Source organism: Hylobates moloch, unplaced genomic scaffold, assembly GCF_009828535.3.
Source record: "Hylobates moloch isolate HMO894 unplaced genomic scaffold, HMol_V3 SCAFFOLD_1, whole genome shotgun sequence".
Lineage (NCBI taxonomy): Eukaryota > Metazoa > Chordata > Mammalia > Primates > Hylobatidae > Hylobates > Hylobates moloch.
In genome coordinates this window covers 41,275,385-41,295,186 of record NW_026652276.1, presented here as the reverse complement: position 1 = coordinate 41,295,186, position 19,802 = coordinate 41,275,385, and the positions used below count along the sequence as shown (strand labels likewise).

The following is a 19,802-nucleotide window of genomic DNA, read 5'->3' as shown; positions in this document are numbered from 1 at the left end:
CCCTTTTCTTTCTTTTTTATTTAGAGACAAGGTCTTGCTCTGTCACCTAGGCTGCAGTGCAGTGGTGCGATCATAGCTCACTGCAGCTTCAAACTCCTAGGCTCAAGTGACCCTCCCTCCTCAGTCTCCTGGGTAGCTGGGCCTACAGGCACCTGCTACCACCCACCCCCTACTGACTAATTTTTTCAAATTAAAAAAATGTTTACTTTTGTAAAGACCAGGTTTTGCTACACTGCCTAGGCTGCTCTTGAGCTCCTGAGATCAGGGAATCCTGCCTTGGCCTCTCAAAGTGCTGGGATTACAGGCGTGAGCCACTGAGCCTGGCCTTTTTTTTTTTTGAGACAGAGTTTCACTCTTGTTGCCCAGACTGGAGGGCAACGGCGTGATCTTGGCTCACCACAACCTCCGTCTCCCGGGTTCAAGTGATTTTCATGCCTCAGCCTCCTGAGTAGCTGGGATTACAGGAATGTGCCACCAGGCCCAGGTAATTTTGCATTTTTAGTGGAGATAGGGTTTCTCCATGTTGGTCAGGCTGGTTTCGAACTCCTGACCTCAGGTGATCCACCCGCCTTGGCCTCCCTAAGTGCTGGGATTACAGGCGTGAGCCACCACACCTGGCCTTATTTTTTTATTTTTTATTTTTTGTGAGACAGAGTCTCACTCTGTCACCCAGGCTAGAGTGCCAGTGGCACGATCTCAGCTCACTACAACCTCCGCCTCCCAGGTTGAAGCAATTCTGCCTCAGCCTCCCAGATAGCTGGGATTACAGGCGTTCGCCACAATGCCCAACTAATTTTGTATTTTTAGTAGAGATGGGGTTTCACCTTGTTGGCCAGGGTAGTCTAGAACTCCTGACCTCAAGTGATCCACCCGTATCAGCCTCCCAAAGTGCTCGGATTACAGGCGTGAGCCACTGTGCCAGGCAAATGCTGCCATTTTAAGACCTACATTTTGGGTAGCAAAGGTAAAGATGTTGACCCTAAATACTTGGGAAGCCTGGGGCCAGTGATAAATATAAAAATTGGTATGAAAATTTAGTAATGAGCTTTGTATTGTACTCATGCTTAAAGTTATATTTTCCATAGCATCAATCTTTTCAAATTTGCCTTATTCAACACATTAAGGATGCTATAACTTATGCTATTAAAACCTCATAGGCTGGGTGAGGTGGCTCACACCTGTTAATCCCAGCACTTTGGGAGACCCAGGTGGGTGGATCACTTGAGCCCAGGAGTTCAAGACTAGCCTAGGCAACATGGTGAAACCCCATCTCTACAGAAAAAAAAAAAAAAGCCAAGTGTGGTGGTGCGTGCCTCCTGTAGTACCAGCTACTCAGGAGGATGAGGTGGGTGGATCACTTGAGCCCAGGAGGTCAAGGCTGCAGTGAGCTGAGATGGCACCACTGCACTCTAACCTGGGTGACAGAGACCCTGTCTCAAAAACAAACACTTATAGACATTTCATATTTCACCTTCATATCCTCACAACTACTGCCTTTTGTGTAGTAAGTGTTCAAATTTAGGCTATTCAGGATTATGCTGGAAGAGTAATTTGACTTCATAGAATATAAAAAGTGCATTCTGAACAATGCCACTGCCTTCACATTTGAATTAGCTGGAACAAGAAGAGTAAACTTCTATTTTGTTTAAGTTAGGCAAAATCTATTTATCAGCCCCCAAACCAACTGATCTTTTATTTTGAGACAGGGTCTCACTCTGTTAGCCACCAGGCTGGAGTGCAGTGGCATGATCACAGCTCACTGCAGCCTCGGCTTTCCTGGGCTCAAATGATCGATCCACCTAAGCCTTCTGAGTAGCTGGGACTACATGGTGCGTGCCACCATGCCCAGCTAATTTTTTGTATTTTTAGTAGAGACAGGGTTTCGCCATGTTGGCCAGGCTGGTCTTGAACTCTTGGCCTCAAGAGATTGGCCTGCCTTGGCCTCCCAAAATGCTGGGATTACAGGTGTGAGCTACCGCACCTGTTTCCACTGATCTTTTATATGAGTGAAGTGATCATGTATTAAAATAACAAATGATGCTAAGAAAGTCCAGTTTCTGGACTACTGTGAGAACTAATTTAGCAGTCCTTGCACAATAAATTCAGCACTGTGACAAATTTATAAACAATAAATGTTTGACATCTCCTGTGCCTTTTTTTTTTTTTTTTTGCAATTTTATTAAGAATACCCAGAAAACCTTTCAAGGTTTCAGTAGGTCTGTTCAATCTTGCCAGAAGCAAGTTAACACAGTAGAAGAAATTAGAGCCTTAGCAGTCAAGACATAACTGCTAGAGCCTCAGGGACACCGATGCGGACACAAGTCAACAAACAGCATACAATAATGTGCCAAGATCTTCACCAGATCTGTAAGATGCACTCATAAAACTTCTTTTGAAGAACTTAAAAATATTTTTAGTAAAAAACCAGCACTACAGATTTACAAAGTGATTCTATCCAAATTGGCTTTTTATTTATTAATAATAAAGTCTACTGACACATACTGCTTGCAAATAGTATAGACACAAAAATTATAAAAATAAACCAGTAGATATTTAGGGCAGATGCAAAAATTTGCACATTAGGTCATTATAAACTAGATATATTAAGCAAAAAAAGCAAGGTGCAAACCAGCAAGTATGATATATTACCAATTGTGTTTTTAAAAGGAGAAAGACAGATACTTTTACATATGCATAGATGATATCTGGAAGAATACTTAAGAAAATGCTATCAGTGGTTGCCTAAAGAACTGGGTGGATCAGGGAGTAGGCAGGAAACTCACTTTCACTGAATATCCTTTGGTACTATTAAAAAATTTTTTAAAATCACATTCATGTACAAATTTGTTTAAACATTTTGACTAGAGGTTATATTTAAGACTAAGCCCATGGCCAGGCACAGTGGCTCACCCCTGATCCCAGCACTTTGGGAGGCCGAGGCAGGATCACTTGAGGTCAGGAATTCGAAGCCTGGCCAACATGGTGAAACCCCATCTCTGCTAAAAATACAAAAACTAGCCAGGCGTGGTGGCGTGTGCCTGTAGTCCCAGCTTAGGAGGCTGAGGCACGAGAATCACTTGAACCCAGGAGGGCGGAGGCTGCTGTGAGCTTAGATCACGCCACTGCACTCTAGACTGGATGACAGTGCAATTCCATCTTAAAAAAAAAAAAAAAAAAAAAAAGACTAAGCCCATGGACTTAACATAAAATTACTTTTAAAAAAAGTGTGTTAAAAAAAAAGAAGACAAGGTCTTGCTCTGCATCCAGACTGGAGTGCAGTGGCACAGTCATAGCTCACTGTAATCTTGAACCCCTGGGCTCAAGCGATCCTCCTGCCTCAGCCTCCACAGCAGCTAGGACTGTAGGCATGGGCCACCATGCCCGGATGATTTTTTAAATTTTTTGTAGAGACAAGGTCTCACTATGTTGCCCAGGCTGTTCTTAAACTCCTGTGCTCCAGAGATCCTCCTGCCTTGGCCTCCCAAAGTGTTGTGATTACAGGCATAAGCCATTATGCCTGGCCAAAATTACTTAATTATATGCCACAAGAAAAATTATTTAAAAATTCCAAGGATTTTTGGAAATATTTTCATCAAAGAGGTTTACAAGATAAGAAATGAGTGAGAAATGCTGATGTAGTACATATTTTATTGCAGTGATATTTTCAGGAAGAATTTCATTTCCAAGTGTCAAATATTTCAGGGGGTATGTGATGACTGTAAGCTGACAACAGTAGCCAAGGTGAGCCTTTTTTCTTTCCTAAGAAAAAAGTCTCGTGCAAATATTTAGGAGGCTTGAAATCATCACTTTAAGGAAAAAACTGAAATATCTTACAGTGAGTTTTAGGTCTACTTGACAGAGGAATCAAGATTAATTTACAGCCAGCCATTAATATGCTACTCACCTGCATGTTATTCAAGAAAAGAAAAATATGTCAATATACAAGAATAATGAAATGTTTTATTTTTTGTTGTCTTGAAAACAATTACTAAAATGTAATTCAGGATTTTATTTCTCTAGCCTGGCTTCTCACTGGTATCATGAAGGTTATGACACAGACATTAACTGTTCCAAATATATGACGTATTGTTCCTGTGCTTTCTAGGCTGGGTAGATACCCTATATACTCTGTTTTTCCCATTATCCCAACTGAATAGTATTATAATATATTCCCTCCCCTGCCCCCACCAAGTACATAGCCTCAATCCAAAAGGAGAAAGCTGGATCACTCACCTCTTCCCAATCTATACCTTTTAAGTTGTTTTAGAAACAGTAAGAGATGACCTGCCCTCTCCATTACACTAGTTGGTTCTGACACACAGAATAGCAAACAAAGCCAATTTACGTGATGCCCATGTCTTTATACTTCCACACTCTGGAACAAACACACTTGCAAACAATCAGCTCGGGGAGTGTTAAAAGGCCCTCAAAAAATTCAGAATATCTCTAAGTATAAAATAATTCAAAAACATCCAGTTCCAAATAGTCCCTGAGCACACTGTTCATTCCAGCAAGAAGTCTCCAGAGAGGTAATGAATGAAAGGCACATTTTCTCCAACTTGAGGACCGCTGCATAGTACTAGACGGTACCAGCCAGGCTGATCAAAAGTTCTAATTGGGGACATCCCCCCCTTCCCAAATTTAAATCTTGTATGCTGGAAAAATAATTTAATGTCAGATGTAAACACAACACTTTCAACTAGAGGAGTGGCAGCTGGGGTACAACCCTTCCATGGGAGGTTCAAGAATAAAGGAAAGCTTCAAGCCTCCTCTTCTTCCTTTTCCAAGAAATCAGTCAATGTTCCATTATCAACAGGAATTAATAAATACTCTACTCCATCAGTTCCCTGAAAGATTTAAGAATAATTGTACGTTAGTCATTCATAAGAGGTATATGAACTCTTCTATTGTAGAGGCTAAAGAAAAAATGAATTTATTTCTTTGATGTAATATTTTAAATATGTAAGTATAAAAATTAAGGCAAAAGGGCACACAGTCATATATACTTAAATATATGGAGTTATAGTTAAACAGCCTTATAGTGGAAAAGACAACTAACTAGAGGGTGGGTAGGTGGGTATTTATTTTTTTCATTGTGCTTTAGATCATTCTTCACCTTCTTGCCCTGTTTAGAATCTAACACTATTGATGTCTGTGTCCTTTCTTCCTCCTTTCAACAAGATCCTTCCCTGTTGGCTTTTAAATATTTAATACATTCAAGTATGTCCAATTTTTCAGTAACCCTCACTAGACACCTTCATTCCTCTCCATCTATCACATTATCTCTGCACTTCTCCAAGCGAGTTGGCTATGATGGCAGTCTCCATTTCCACACTTCTCATTCAACACAGTTCAACTGAGCTACTGTTCCCATTATCACATCGTTTGCTTAGACCATCAGGAATTTTATATTCCTAAATCTCACAGATATTTTCAGTCTTCATCTTTTTGGCCTCTCAGCAGCATCTGACACTGCTGTTTTCTCTGCATTAAAACATGCTTCTCTTGGCTTCTGTGACATCACATCCTGGTTTTCTTCCTAGGTCTCTGGCTGTTTCTCTCACCTCTGCAGGCTTATCTTTCACTTTTGCTAAATGTCAGACTTCTGGCCTTATCTCCTAGCTCTCTATTCTCACTAAATGTCCTCCCTTTAGGTAGTACCCCCAATGCCTGGTTTCAGTTATAATATAAATACATAAGAATCATAATCATCTCTCTCCAACCCAGATCTTTCCTCTGGTTTCTTGTCCTAGGGATCCAACTGCATAGTTGACATTTCCATTTGGAAATCTCAAAGGAACCTCAAACAGAGTTGTCTAAACTGATTAAGATCATGAATTCATCATCTGTCTCCCTAAAATGTTGCTCTTTCAGTGTGTGTGTTTTGTTCTTTTTGGAATAGGGTTTCACTCTGTTGCCCAGGCTGGAGTGCGGTGGCACAATCATGGCTTACTGCAGCCTTCACCTCCCAGGCTCAAGTGATCCTCCCACCTCAGCCTCCTGGGCAGCTGGGACTACAGGTGCGTGCCACCACAACCAGCTCTTTTTTTTTTTTTCTTTCATAGACAGGGTCTCCTGTGTTGCCAGACCGGTCTTGAACTCCTGGGCTCAAATGATCTACCCACCTCGGCCTCCCAAAGTGCTGGGATCACAGGCACGAGCCACCACGCCTGGCCTCCTAGTCTTCCTTTAGATCTCAGCTCAGTGGTCTCTTCTGATATCTATCCATAATTAGGTCAAATCCACCTAGTTAAATAAACTCTTTCAGAACTGTGTACCTTCTAATCATAGGACTTCCTTACAGTTAAAATGTTATGTGTGCGATTACTTGACTAATGTCCATCTCCCCCATTAGACTTTAAGCTCCATAAGAAAAGCAATCAGGTTTTTGCTTACTACTGTATCTTAATACTTAGTGCAATATCTATGTAGTTAGTACTCAATAAATATAGACCAAATTAATGAATAAGCAAGAGGGAAAAAGCAAAAGAACAGAATTATTTGACTCACACCATGTTTCTAATTGCGTATTACTCTGGACTAGAATATATGAGGAGTTTTCTGCTCTGCTCTGCTCTGAAGCAGGGTACTTCTGCCATGGCTCTTTCTACACACTCAAATGGCACATCCCCTAAATGAATCTCTGTGACTCAACATGGAACATCAATTTCAAAATCAGGTCTAAGTCAAAGGTATATGTGTCCTTAAGTAAATGATACGGACTATTCCTGGCATACAATGCTACAATAGTGGAGTCTTACCTTCTTTGTTCTTATAAGCTTGTGGTCCCTAAATTCAGTTAACTGGGCCCGGAGTGTCAGATCACTATTGACGAGGAATGCCTCCCGACACTGCTGGTAAAAATCTTGAAAAGAAAGGCCTGGCAAGTTCAAAAGGATATGAACATAAGTCAGCACCTAAGACGTGACCCAGTATACAAACACTCATACAAAAGAACAGAATAAAAGTGCTATTTGCATGTTATCCCAGAGCAGTGAACAAGTATTGATAGGACTTTTAAAGAAGGAACAAGTAAGTCATGAGAGCAGAACAATTATTAAAATGTTTGTTGAAATCATTTTTGCCAAAGGGGAAGAAAATCTCCTAAGATGCCTAGAATATGAAAAATACATAATTGGCAGATACACATCCATAGTTAGCACAGAAAATTTTAAAAGTAAGCTGGGTTTGTCTTTCAATTTGTGTTAGCAAACACCTTGCTCAGCAGTGGATCTGTAGAGCTGCTTGAAAATTTGCTATGTGGCAGACATAACCCATCATGAGTGACCACTTACTCACTGCTGTGAAAAACTGCACTGCTGTCATTAAATTCCAGAGAAAGGAAATGTACGGAGTAAAACAAAAATTACACAATTGAATATCATAAATATTGGATACCAATGTAAGATGGGTTATCCTGGTTGTCCAGCTGGTACTTTATTAGTAGCCTGAAAATTCCCCTAAAAAAACACAAAACAAAAAACAGGAATTTAAATCCAAAATGTTAACATCAAAAGGTAACAACTAATAGTAAAATACACAAAGAAAATGTCAAGCACTTGGCCTATCTGCATTATCTTCTGTTCCTCCAAGGAATATCCTATCCTTGCCTACTTAAACAGAAAGCTTTTTTCTTTCTTTTTTTTTTTTTTTTTTTGAGACAGAGTCTCGCTCTGTTGCCCAGGCTGGAGTGCAGTGGCGTGATCTCAGCTCACTGCAAGCTCTGCCTCCCAGGTTCACGCCATTCTCCTGCCTCAGCCTCCCAAGTAGCTGGGACTACAGGTGCCCACCACCACGCCTGGTTAATTTTTTTGTATTTTTAGTAGAGGCGGGGTTTCACTGTGTTAGCCAGGATGGTCTTGATCTCCTGATCGCGTGATCCACCTGCCTCGGCCTCCCAAAGTGCTGCGATTACAGGCGTGAGCCACTGCACCCAGCCCGCTGTTGTATTTCTTCTAAAGAAAAATATAGGCTGAGTGTGGTGCCTCACACCTATAATCTCACCCCTTTGGGAGACTGAGGTGGGAGGACTGCTTGAGCCCAGGAGTTTGAGACAACTCTGGGCAATATAGTGAGACTCTGTCTCTATAAAAAATTAAAAAATTAGCCAGGCATAGTGGTATGCGCCCATGGTCTCAGCTACTCGGGAGGCTGAGGTGCAAAGATCACTTGAGCCTGGGAGCTTGAGGCTATACTTGAGCGACAGACCCCGTCTCAAAAAAATAAAATATGAAAAGTATTTTTTTCTTACTTTTTAGGTTAGTGTTGGTAGAAAAGTTGGAATACAGAATAACATCTAAAGAGAAAACTATCAATCCCATATCCATTAACACTTGGTGTTGAGATCATACTGGGTATGCTGTTATCTCAAATCTTTGTGGAACGAGGCGGGTGGAAATAACATAAATTCACATATTTATATACTGCATATACCACTTTATACCTTGCTTCTTCACTTTTTGATTCTTACCTTGTCTTTTTTTTTTTTTTTTTGAGACCGTTTCGCTCTTGTTGCCCAGGCTGGAGTGCAATGGCGTGATCTTGGCTTACCGCAACCTCTGTCTCCCGGGTTCAAGCGATTCTCCTGCCTCAGCCTCCAAGTAGCTGGGATTACAGGCATACGCCACCACCCCACCTAATTTTGTATTTTTAGTAGAGACGAGGTTTCGCCATGTTGGTCAGGCTGGTCTTGAACTCCCGACCTCAGGTGATCCACCCGCCTCGGCCTGATTTTTCCCATGTCTTTAAAACTTCTCCTAAACAAGTTTTTCTTTTCTTTTTTCTTTGCCACATGTAAGAAGAACTTAAGGAAGTTTTAACAGCTGCTTATCTACCATGTACCATAAACTTACCATTTCTCTATTGGTTTGGATGTTTACATTATTTCCAATTTTAGATTAAAAATAACTCTTAATGGATGACTGGATACAGAAAAATTAATTCAGCACTAAATAAAACTGTACCTATTTCTTCGTATTTTGAATTATTCCATGGAAGAGTGAACCAAGTAGAATTATGGGGTTAGAAGCAGTGTTACACAAACTAAGACTCCCATCAGTCCTTGGGTATGCCAAAAATTCAAAACTTACATGCATTTTCATTGTTATGCAGGTCCAGAAAACAATTACTATAATCATATTTTGGATCATCTCAATGAACACTTTTTTTTTGTTTTTGAGACAGAATCTCACTGTTGCCCAGGTTGGAGTGCAGTGGTGCGATCTTGGCTCACTGCAACCTTGGCCTCCCAGGTTCAAGCGATTTTCATGCCTCAGACTCCTGAGTAGTTGGGATTACAGGTGGACACCACCACTCCCAGCTAATTTTTTTTTTTTTTTGAGACCAGGTCTCGCTCTTTCGCCCAGCCTGGAGTGCAGTGGCGCAATCTCGGCTCACTGCAAGCTCCGCCTCCCGGGTTCACGCCATTCTCCTGCCTCAGCCCCCCGAGTAGCCACTGCGCCCGGCTAATTTTTTGTATTTTTATTAGAGATGGGGTTTCACTGTGTTAACCAGGATGGTCTCGATCTCCTGACCTCATGATCCGCCCGCCTCGGCCTCCCAAAGTGCTGGGATTACAGGCGTGAGCCACCGCGCCTGACCCAATTTTTTATATTTTTAGTAGAGAGGAGGTTTTACCATGTTGGCTAGGCTGAACTCCTGGCGTCAAGTGATCCGCCCACTTCAGCCTCCCAAAGTGCTAGGATTATAGGAGTGAGCCACCGCATCTGGCCCTCAATGACTACTTTTTAACTAGGTACCACTACTAACTCCAGAGCTGAATTTTGGTTAAAATTTTTATTCAATCACATACCAAGTCAAGTCTAAATGATATTGGAGTTTGCAGAATCAAGCAAAATTTCAAAATAGTTTAAATAAGAAAATGTTGAGGCTAGCACACAGACATTTAGGCATGCCAAACTAAAAAATACTTGCATTAGACTGGGCATGGTGGCTCATGCCTGTAATCCCAGCACTTTGGGAGGTCAAGGTGAGTGGATCACTTGAGGTCAAGAGTTCAAGACCAGCCTGCCCAACATGGTGAAACTCCATCTCTACTAAAAATACAAAAATTTAGCCAGGTGTGGTGGTGCATGCCTCTAGTCCCAGCTACTTGTGGGACACTGCGGCATGAAAATTCCTTAAACCCCAGAGAGGGAGGTTGCAGTGAGCCGAGATCTTGCCACTGCACTCCAGCCTTGGCAACACCATGAGTCTCCATCTCAAAAAAAAAAGTTGCATTAGAGTAGCCAGTGCCATATTTAATGTTGTGAGCTCTCACACTGCATGGACCCTCAACTTTACACACAGCAACTTCCAACAGTCCTTCAGCAGTTAAGGACTTTTATTTTAGTAATAACAAAACAGAATGAAGACTTTGTCCCCAATTCCATCAAAAAATTTCATTAGATAACCATTTAATGCCTATTCCAATTTTTTTATTTTTTATTTTTTTTGAGACGGAGTCTGGCTCTGTCGCCCAAGCTGGAGTGCAGTGGTGTGATCTCGGCTCACCACAAGCTCCGCCTCCCGGGTTCGCGCCATTCTCCTGCCTTTGTCTCCTGAGCAGCTGGGACCTCAGGTGCCTGCCACCACGCCCGGCTAATTTTTTAGTAGAGATGGGGTTTCACCACGTTAGCCAGGCTGGTCTCGATCTCCTGACCTCATGATCCGCCTGCCTCGGCCTCCCAAAGTGCTGGGATTACAGGCGTGAGCCACTGTGCCTGGTCTTTTTTTTTTTTTTTTGAGACAGAGTCTCACTCTGTTGCACAGGCTGGAGTGCAGTGGTGTGATCTTGGCTCAGTGCAACCTTTACCTCCTGGGTTCAAGCGATTCTCCCTCCTCAGCCTCCCAAGTAGTTGGGATTACAGGCATGTACCACCATGCCCAGCTAATTTTTTAATTTTTAGTAGAGATGTGGTTTCACCATGTTGGCCAGGCTGGTCTTGAACTCCTGACCTCAAACGATCTGCCTGCATCAGCCTCTCAAAGTGCTGAGATTACAAGCATGAGCCACCGTGCCCAGCCTGCATATTTCAATATTAATGCAAGGCTTTATTTTTACTTTTTGTAGAGATGGGGTCTATGTTGCCCAGGTTCGTCTCAAACTCCTGGCCTCATGCAATCTTCCCTCCTCAGGCTCCCAAAGTAGTAGAATTATAGGGGTGAGCCACTATGCCCAGCCAAGTTGAATGCTAATCTTATCTTCAGTGTTCAAATCAGCTTTACAGAGTAACAACATTCATTAAAATTAGCATTTGAGGGTTAACATTTGAGTCTTGTGGTGATGGTACAGCTGAGTGTATACATGGAGGTGGTAGTCATACAAGGCTACAAGTGACAAAACTGCACAGAACTTTACACACACACACAAGTGCAGCATGTATAATAGTGAAATCCAAATATGGATGGGCTTATAACAATGTCAGTTTCTTGGTTCTGATACTGTACTGTGTTTATATGAGATGGTGGTGGTTGGTGGAAGTTGGTGCTTTGGGAGGAGGGTACATGAGACTTCCCTGCATGTATTTTTGTAGCTTCTTCTGAATCTATAATCATCTCACAACAAAAAGTTAATCCCAGGCCGGGCGCGGTGGCTCACGCTTGTAATCCCAGCACTTTGGGAGGCCGAGGCGGGCAGATCCCAAGGTCAGGAGATCGAGACCACGGTGAAACCCCGTCTCTACTAAAAATACAAAAAATTAGCCAGGCGTGGTGGCGGGCGCCTGTAGTCCCAGCTACTCGGAGAGGCTGAGGCAGGAGAATGGCGTGAACCCGGGAGGCGGAGCTTGCAGTGAGCCGAGATTGCGCCACTGCACTCCAGCCTGGGCGACAGAGCGAGACTCCGTCTCAAAAAAAAAAAAAAGTTAATCCCTCCACCACAAACACACAGGTAAAAGAAAAATAAATGGAAAATAAATTGCTAGGGGGATTAAAAAAAGATATCCCCAAAGTCCCTGTGTACACCATCCTCTATCTATTCCCCTTTATTCTTCTCCAGGGTTGGTACCTAATTATTTTTTATTATTTTTAGTACCTAAAAAGACCTAATTTCATGCACATTTTAAACTTTTATTCATATTGATATATACATTTGAACGCTATGTATTTTATATGGTTTTATTTCTACAATGAACATCTGTTCAGTTCAGCATTTGTCCTAAACGAAAATATCTGGTTTGGACAATATATATCGTCACACTACTATCATCCCATATAAGTCAAAACCCTGGCTGCCAATGCTGCTTCTAAACCTAGAATGCAGCTGTGCTGTGGCTTCAACTCTGCTCACTGATTTATCATTCTGTTGCATTGAGATGTTTGTATTTTGAGCCAGGGTATTTATTTTTAAATTTTGTCTATTATGCTGTGTGTTTGGAACAAGAGGGGATGAAAGGAAAGAGTGAAAAGTATTATGCCATCTTGACCACAAGTGTCCCTTCGTTGCTCTTTAAAAACAAAAAAAGAAATTGTCTCTGCTAGACTTGCTTGTTTCCTCTTCTTTTTCTTTTTCTTTTTTTTTTGAGACAGAGGCTCACTCTGTCACCCAGGCTGGAGTGCAGTGGTGCGATCTTGGCTTACTGCAACCTCCGCCTCCTGGCTTCAAGCGATTCTCCCGCTTCAGCCTCCCAAGTAGCTGGGATTACAGGTGTGCGCCACCAAGTCCGGCTAACTTTTGTGTTTTTAGTAGAGACAGGGTTTCAGCATGTTAACCAGGCTGGTCTTGGACTCCTGACTTCAACTGATCCACCCGCTTCGGCCTCCCAAAGTGCTGGGATTACAGGTGTGAGCTACCACACCCAGCCAACTGTTTATTCTTTAGGAAACTAAATTTTCTTTCAAATTTAAAACAAAAAAATTCATTTACATTTTGACTAATTTATAGATCTAATACCTGTTTTTTTGGAGACAGGGTCTTGCTCTATCACCCAGGCTGGAGTGCAGTGGCGCAATCTCGGCTCCCTTCAGCCTCCTCAGCTGAGACTATGGGTGTACACCACCACACTCAATTAATTTTTAAAATTTTTTGTAGAGATGGAGTCTCCCTATGTTGCCCAGGCTGGTCTCAAGGTCCTAGCTGGAGCAATCCTCCTGCCTTAGCCTCGCATAGTGTTGGGATTACAGGCTTGAGCCACTGTGCCTGGCAAGTCTAACACATTTCTAACTTGGAAAGAATTGCTACTCTTATAATATTTAATCTACCTACCCAAGAACACAATATTTCTTTTCATCTATCCAGCTCTTATCTATCCTCAGCAAGGTTTGTTATTTTTCAACACTTCATCTTGTTAAATATAATTCTATAATTTTATGCTTTTGTCAGGAGGTAAAGTTTGTTACTAAAAGCTTCTTTCAACAGGCTAATTATGCAATTTCTTTCTTATTTTTTTGAGACAGAGTCTCGCTCTGTTGCGCAGGCTGGAGTGCAGTGGTGCAATCTCAGCTCACTGCAACCTCTGCCTCCTGGGTTCAAGCAATTCTCCGGCCTCAGCCTCTTGAGTAGCTGGGACTACAGGTGTATGCCACCACACCTGGCTAATTTTTGTATTTTTGGTAGAGATGGGGTTTCCCCATGTCGGCCAGGCTGGTTTCGAACTCCTGATCTCAAGTGACCTGCCTGCCTTGGCCTCCCAAAGTGCTGGTGTTACAGGCGTGGGCCACTGCGTCCAGCTAATTATGCAATTTATTTTTTGCTGGCTTATGCTATAACCAGCTTGCATTTATTAATTCAGATATGCCTCTAGGTTAGGCTGCTGTAAGGGCTTGACTGGAGACATAATACAGTGATGTTTAAGAGCATGAGTTTTGGAGCTGGCATATCTGGATCAAAGACTTTGTGCCACTGACTATCTACCTTAGTTAGGATCAAATGAGGTATTGCATATAAAGTACTCACTGTTTGGATCGGAATGTTCAATATGTAATGAAAAATTACCATAAAATTTAAGTAAAAGTCATGAAAAGTCTGCTTTTTCTCCATTATGACCAGTCAGGTGCTCATATTCAGAAATATCAAAATATATTAAGAAATAAAAAGCTGGTATTCTCGCTTTATTACTGGGCAATTTGATAGACTACTGTTGACTTGTCTGCCTACTCCATAATCCAGTACTGGAAACTATTATTACTATAATTTCACTTAATCCTTCAACTAACTAGGGACTTCAGTATCCCCATTAAAACCTAGTAGTACATATCTTAAAATGTATAGTTTTTAAAAAAGAAATATGGTTTTCATCCTTACCTTGCATTAGGGGTAAGGCTTCGTAAGACATGAGTAAGGGAGCTAAGTGGCAGGGATCCAGACTGCTTTACCAGAAGAGAGTTCTCATAGGAGGTTTCTTCAGTATAAGGACTATATGTAGTAGTTTCATACCACAGCCAGTTAAAAAGACTCTGCTTTGCATGATCCCACACTAGCACATGAGCAAAGAAAACAAGAATTACAAATTATTTTCATATTGTCATGTTACTAGATTCCACTTTACAAAAGAATGAGAAAGGATTAAATAAAAATGAATCCCCAAGTTTTTCATTTTTGCCACTTCCATATCTAAATCAGTAACTCACAATCTAATTTTATTTTCAACCAACATCTGAACCTTTATTTTCACATTAAGAATAAATTAAAATCTTAGCACTACCAATGCATTCTTTTTAAAAAATTAGTAATGTTTTAACATTTTCTTCTTTTTTTTTTTTTTTTTTTTTTTGAGACGGAGTCTCGCTCTGTTGCCCAGGCTGGAGTGCAGTGGCGCAATCTCGGCTCACTGCAAGCTCCGCCTCCCGGGTTCACGCCATTCTCCTGCCTCAGCCTCTCCGAGTAGCTGGGACTACAGGCGCCCGCCACCACGCCCGGCTAATTTTTTGTATTTTTTAGTAGAGTCGGGGTTTCACCGTGGTCTCGATCTCCTGACCTCGTGATCTGCCCGCCTTGGCCTCCCAAAGTGCTGGGATTACAAGCGTGAGCCACCGCGCCCGGCCTTAACATTTTCTTCTATAGGATTATTAGAAAGTCTATAAATTAAGTTCATAAAATAAATGTTGCAATATTACAAGAAGAGAAAGAGACCAAAATAATAGTTGGGTCTTTTACCTCCATTTAACTTTAGACTAAAACATCTTCATTTAGTATCTGAATTTTTATTTCCAAAAATTATGTTCTAAATTAGATTGAGAAGACCTTTTTGGCAACCTGTGTTTTTAAACATGTAAAAGGGGAAAAAGCATACTAAAAACAGTAAAAACTTTCTGATTTACATTAATAGAATTTGTCTTGTAAGACTGATATCTCTAGAAGGAAAAATAGTAACATTTAACTTACTGAGAGGAGCATTGAGGTGGTCAATGGATGCTATAAGGTAAATGTTATGCAAAGATGACAACTGACCAATGATTTGCTGGCTCTTCTCTCCTCTCAACATCTGGCTATCCAAATTGTGGATGAGAAGGAAGAGTTCTAAAGAAGAATCTAAAAAGAAAAGAAATCCAATTATTATTATTATTATTATATTTAGAGGGTCTCACTCTGTTGCCTAGGCTAGAGTGCAGTGGTACAATCATAGCTCACTGCAGCCTCCAACTCCTGGGCTCAAGCAATCCTCCCACCTCAGCCTCCCGATTACCTGGAACTACAGGCACATACCACCATGCCTGGCTAATTGTTTTTTTGGTAGAGATGGGGTCTCACTAAGTTGCCCAGGTTGGTCTTGAACTCCTGGACTCAACTTGGCCTCCCAAAGTGCTAGGATCACAGATGTGAACCACCATGTCCAGCTGCAATTATTATTTTTAGTGATATTTCAGTGATTATTTCCTCTACCACACATAATGCCTAGGTATTAAAAAATAAAGTAGTATAGGATAAAATAATGATTGCTTAGGGGTATGTAATTTATTTGAGAAGATATGTCATTTACTCATAAAATAGACAAGACATGATTAGCACTCAAGTCAGGCCCTACAGAAAGCAGCTTTTTTGTTTTGTTTTTTAAGACAAGTTCTGGCTCTCTTGTCCAGGCTAGAGTGCAGTGGTGTGATCTCAGCTCACTGCAACCCTGACATCCAGGGCTCAAGCCATCCTTCCACCTCAGCCTCCCGAGTAGCTGGGACTATAGGCGTGTACCACCACACCTAGCTGATTTTTATATTTTTTGTAGAGATGGGGTTTCATCATGTTGCCCAGGCTGGTCTGAAACTTGTCAGCTCAAGTCATCTGCCCGCCTCGGCCTCCTAAAGTGGTGGTATTACATGTGTGAGCCGCTGTGCCCAGCCTAAAGAAAGCAGCTTTAATAAGGCATGGGGGCCAGGCGCGGTGGCTCACGCCTGTAATCCCAGCACTTTGGGAGGCCGAGGCAGGCGGATCACGAGATCAGGAGATCGAGACCATCCTGGCTAACACAGTGAAACCCCATCTCTACTAAAAATACAAAAAATTAGCCTGGCGAGGTGGCGGGCGCCTGTAGTCCCAGCTACTCGGGAGGCTGAGGCAGGAGAATGGCGTGAACCGCGGGAGGCGGAGCCTGCAGTGAGCTGAGATGGCGCCACTGCACTCCAGCCTGGGCGACAGCAAGACTCTGTCTCAAAAAAAAAAAAAAAAATAAGGCATGGAAAACAGGCAAGATGTATACAATAGATTGGAGGTGAATCTATGCATGTTTTATTACAATGTGAGAGTGGAGGGATACCAAAAAAACCAAAAGGAGTTCTCAGAAAGCATTATATATAATGCTCTCAGAGATTATATAGAAAACCCAGATTATCACAAAAGCCAAAGGAGACCAAAAAGGGGTGGGTGGGGGGTGGGGGTTAGGATACTGCTCAAGGCATCAGGAAGTTCAGATAAATTATAAAATCAGTGAAGGAGGAATTTAGAGGATGGAGCTGTTGACACTATCAAATACAGCAGAGATCAAGATAAAGGATGAGCCAAGGTCACTGGGCTTGGCAAGAAGAAAGTTACAGGTGATCAAGCATACAGTTCTGATAGCACAGAGGAAAGACATTAGAATGAAATAGGTAAAAAAAAAAAAAAAAAAAAGAAAAAATAGAAGGCAGGACATGTCTTCAAAAATACTGAAACCGTATGAAAATAGAAAAATAAAATAGTGTGAAAGGGCAGCAGAATCAGGTAACTTTTATTTTTAATGTATATTTAAAAGCCACAGGTATTGATAAGTCTCTCTGGAAACTTGGCATACGTGATAGAGTATTAAGTCTTTCAGAGAGTAAGTAAATTTCTCTTCTACTCGGGGGTAGATGGGTAAGAGAGACAATATAGTGACAAAGATTCTGAGATGATATCTTGTGAAAATCCCAAGTTCCCTGAAATCTAGAAGTCATCATACTTAACAGTATCAAAACCAAAAACACCCAAAACCAAACATATGTATACACACAGACGCACACAAATATAAAGTGACTTAGGCATCCATTTTAATGAGCATACGAACAATACTGGGCTCTTACAAGGATCTGTGGTAAGGAAATAAAAAGCAATGCTTCTATTATTCTTTAAGTAGGAGAACTTATGTTGAAAACTAAAGACAATACAGAAAAACAAGCCAAAATTATTAAAGGAATAAATATTGCAGCAATTGATTTTTAATTAAATAATAAGGTTGAAAGAACTGAAAACAAACTAAACAGATTTGTTTGTCTTACGATAACCTGCTAGTAATTCACTATATGCCTACGTAATCAATGAATAAGATCTGTTCACATATGCAGTAGTTTTAGGGTTCTGGGAAATATATACTTGACTCTCATTATATTAAGTTCTATGCTGCTGCAAATCCTGAATTATTGAATACTGAACCACTGTTCCCAGAGGAAATACAGGGTTAGGTTCAATATATAACTTTGTTTTATGTGTGTTTCTGTTTAAAGGCAATTTTATTTTTATTTATTTACTTTTTTTGGAGATGGAATCTTGCTCTATTGCCCAGGCTGGAGTCCAGTGATGTGATCTTGGCTCACTGCAACCTCCAGCTCCCAGGTTCAAGCGATTCTCCTGTCTCGGCCTCCCGACTAGCTGGGATTACAGGTGCGCACCACCAGGACCGGCTAATTTTTTGTATCTTTTGTCGAGACAGGGTTTCACCATGTTGCTCAGGCTGGTCTCAAACTCCTAACCTCAAGTGATCCACCTGCCTCGGCCTCCCAAAGTGCTGGGATTACAGGTGTGAGCCACCGCACCCAGCTTAAGGGCAACTTTATTTTTAATATACACTGTTGGTCTATTAACATGGAACCCACAGTCAAGAACACTATAACTCATAACTGAAGGAAGTTTATATACACAGGTATTTTTTTCCCCAAGGCACATCACAGCCTTCTTGTGCTTGGGAACACTAGATAGCATTTTAACACTATGCTTGCGGGCCATTTTAAACAGCCAAATCACCAACACAAAAGCAGAAAAATGAAAAACGTAGCACTGAACAGACTGCGAAAAGGATGCTTGTTTATAGTATGAGAGTTGAAACAAGAAGGCAAAGCATTGCCTTGTTTGACCTCTGCTTAGAATATGTACATTGGGCAATGCAAACTTTTGGCCACTCTGTGCCATGTTTCACTGTGCAAAAGTGCCAAGAATATTGATTTGGGGATTATAAATAAATGTTAGCAAGCAGGTAAATTTGCTATTATACAATTTGTGAATAATGAGAATCAACTACCTGTTTTCAAATGTGTAGAGTTGGTATAAAAATGTATATTGTCTGGCTGGGCTCATGCCTGTAATCCCAGCACTTTGGAAGGCCCAGGCAGGAGTATCCCTTGAGGCCTAGGAATTTGAGACCAGCCTGGGCAACACAGTGAGACTCCATCTCTACAAAAAATTTTAACAATAGCCAGGCAGGTGGTGTGTGCCTGTAGTCCCAGCTAATGGGGAGGCTGAGTTGGGAGGATCACTTGGGCCCAGGAGGTTTAGGATGTAGTGAGCTGTGTTTGTGCCACTGGACTCCAGCCTGGGTGAGAGAGTAAGACTGTGTTTTAAAAAAAAAAAAAAAAAAAAAAAAGTATACTGTCCATTTAAGAACTGCGGATAAAATGGGTGTAGAAGTGTGAAAGGAAATTTGGGACAGAAAGCTTTTCAGGTTGGAAACAAAATGAAGACAAAACTAAAGAACATGCTAGAATACTGACAAGATAAAAGTACTATGGAAACAGACCTAGGATTATTGTCATTATCAAAAAAATTATCCATCAAAGCAGTTAGGCATTCTCAATTACTTCTCTTAAGTCTTAATTTAGTCATTACTAAATGGCAATTAACCGTCAGAGACTATATATTTCCAATTTTCTGACATACTGACATAACCAAAACATTCACACCAAAAGAATCAGAGATCTTAGTATATAAAATTATTCCAATGTAATGATATGTACACAGAATAAAGAAATAATGTTTTATTTATTTATTTTTAGATAGAGTCTCACTCTATCACCCAGGCTGGAGTGCAGTGGTATGATCTTGGCTCACTGCAATCTCTGCCTCCTGGGCTCAAGCAATTCTCCTGCCCCAGCCTCCCAAGTAGCTGGGACTACAGGCATGTGCCACCACGCCTGGCTAATTTTTTTGTATTTTTGTAGAGATGGGGTTTCACCATATTGGCCAGGCTGGTCTCGAACTCCTGACCTCAGGTGACCTACCCAGCTCGGCCTCCCAAAGTGCTGGGATTACAGGCGTCAGCCACTGCGCCCAGCCAAGAAATAATGTTTTATAAAAACATTAAACAATATAAAAATACCACTCCAGTGGAGGCACTTTACACAAGCAAAACAAAATCTGAAAATTATTC

General features: G+C 41.3%; 1 protein-coding gene across 3 annotated transcripts in view; it reads right to left on the bottom strand.

Annotated features, from left to right (window-relative positions):
• ORC2 (origin recognition complex subunit 2) overlaps window positions 1-19,802 on the bottom strand; it is a 61,709-nt gene that overhangs the window by 2,405 nt on the left and 39,502 nt on the right. For 2 of the 3 annotated variants that reach the window (XM_058439782.1, XM_058439785.1), the window contains exons 14-17: window positions 15,323-15,469; window positions 14,243-14,414; window positions 7,399-7,460; window positions 6,762-6,880 (exon numbers count right to left, since the gene is read on the bottom strand). In XM_058439782.1, coding sequence (XP_058295765.1) covers window positions 6,762-6,880; window positions 7,399-7,460; window positions 14,243-14,414; window positions 15,323-15,469 — 500 coding nt within the window. Of the gene's footprint in view, window positions 1-3,631; window positions 4,848-6,761; window positions 6,881-7,398; window positions 7,461-14,242; window positions 14,415-15,322; window positions 15,470-19,802 lie in introns of those variants that run through there. The other variant, XM_032755002.2, reaches the window with a different exon arrangement.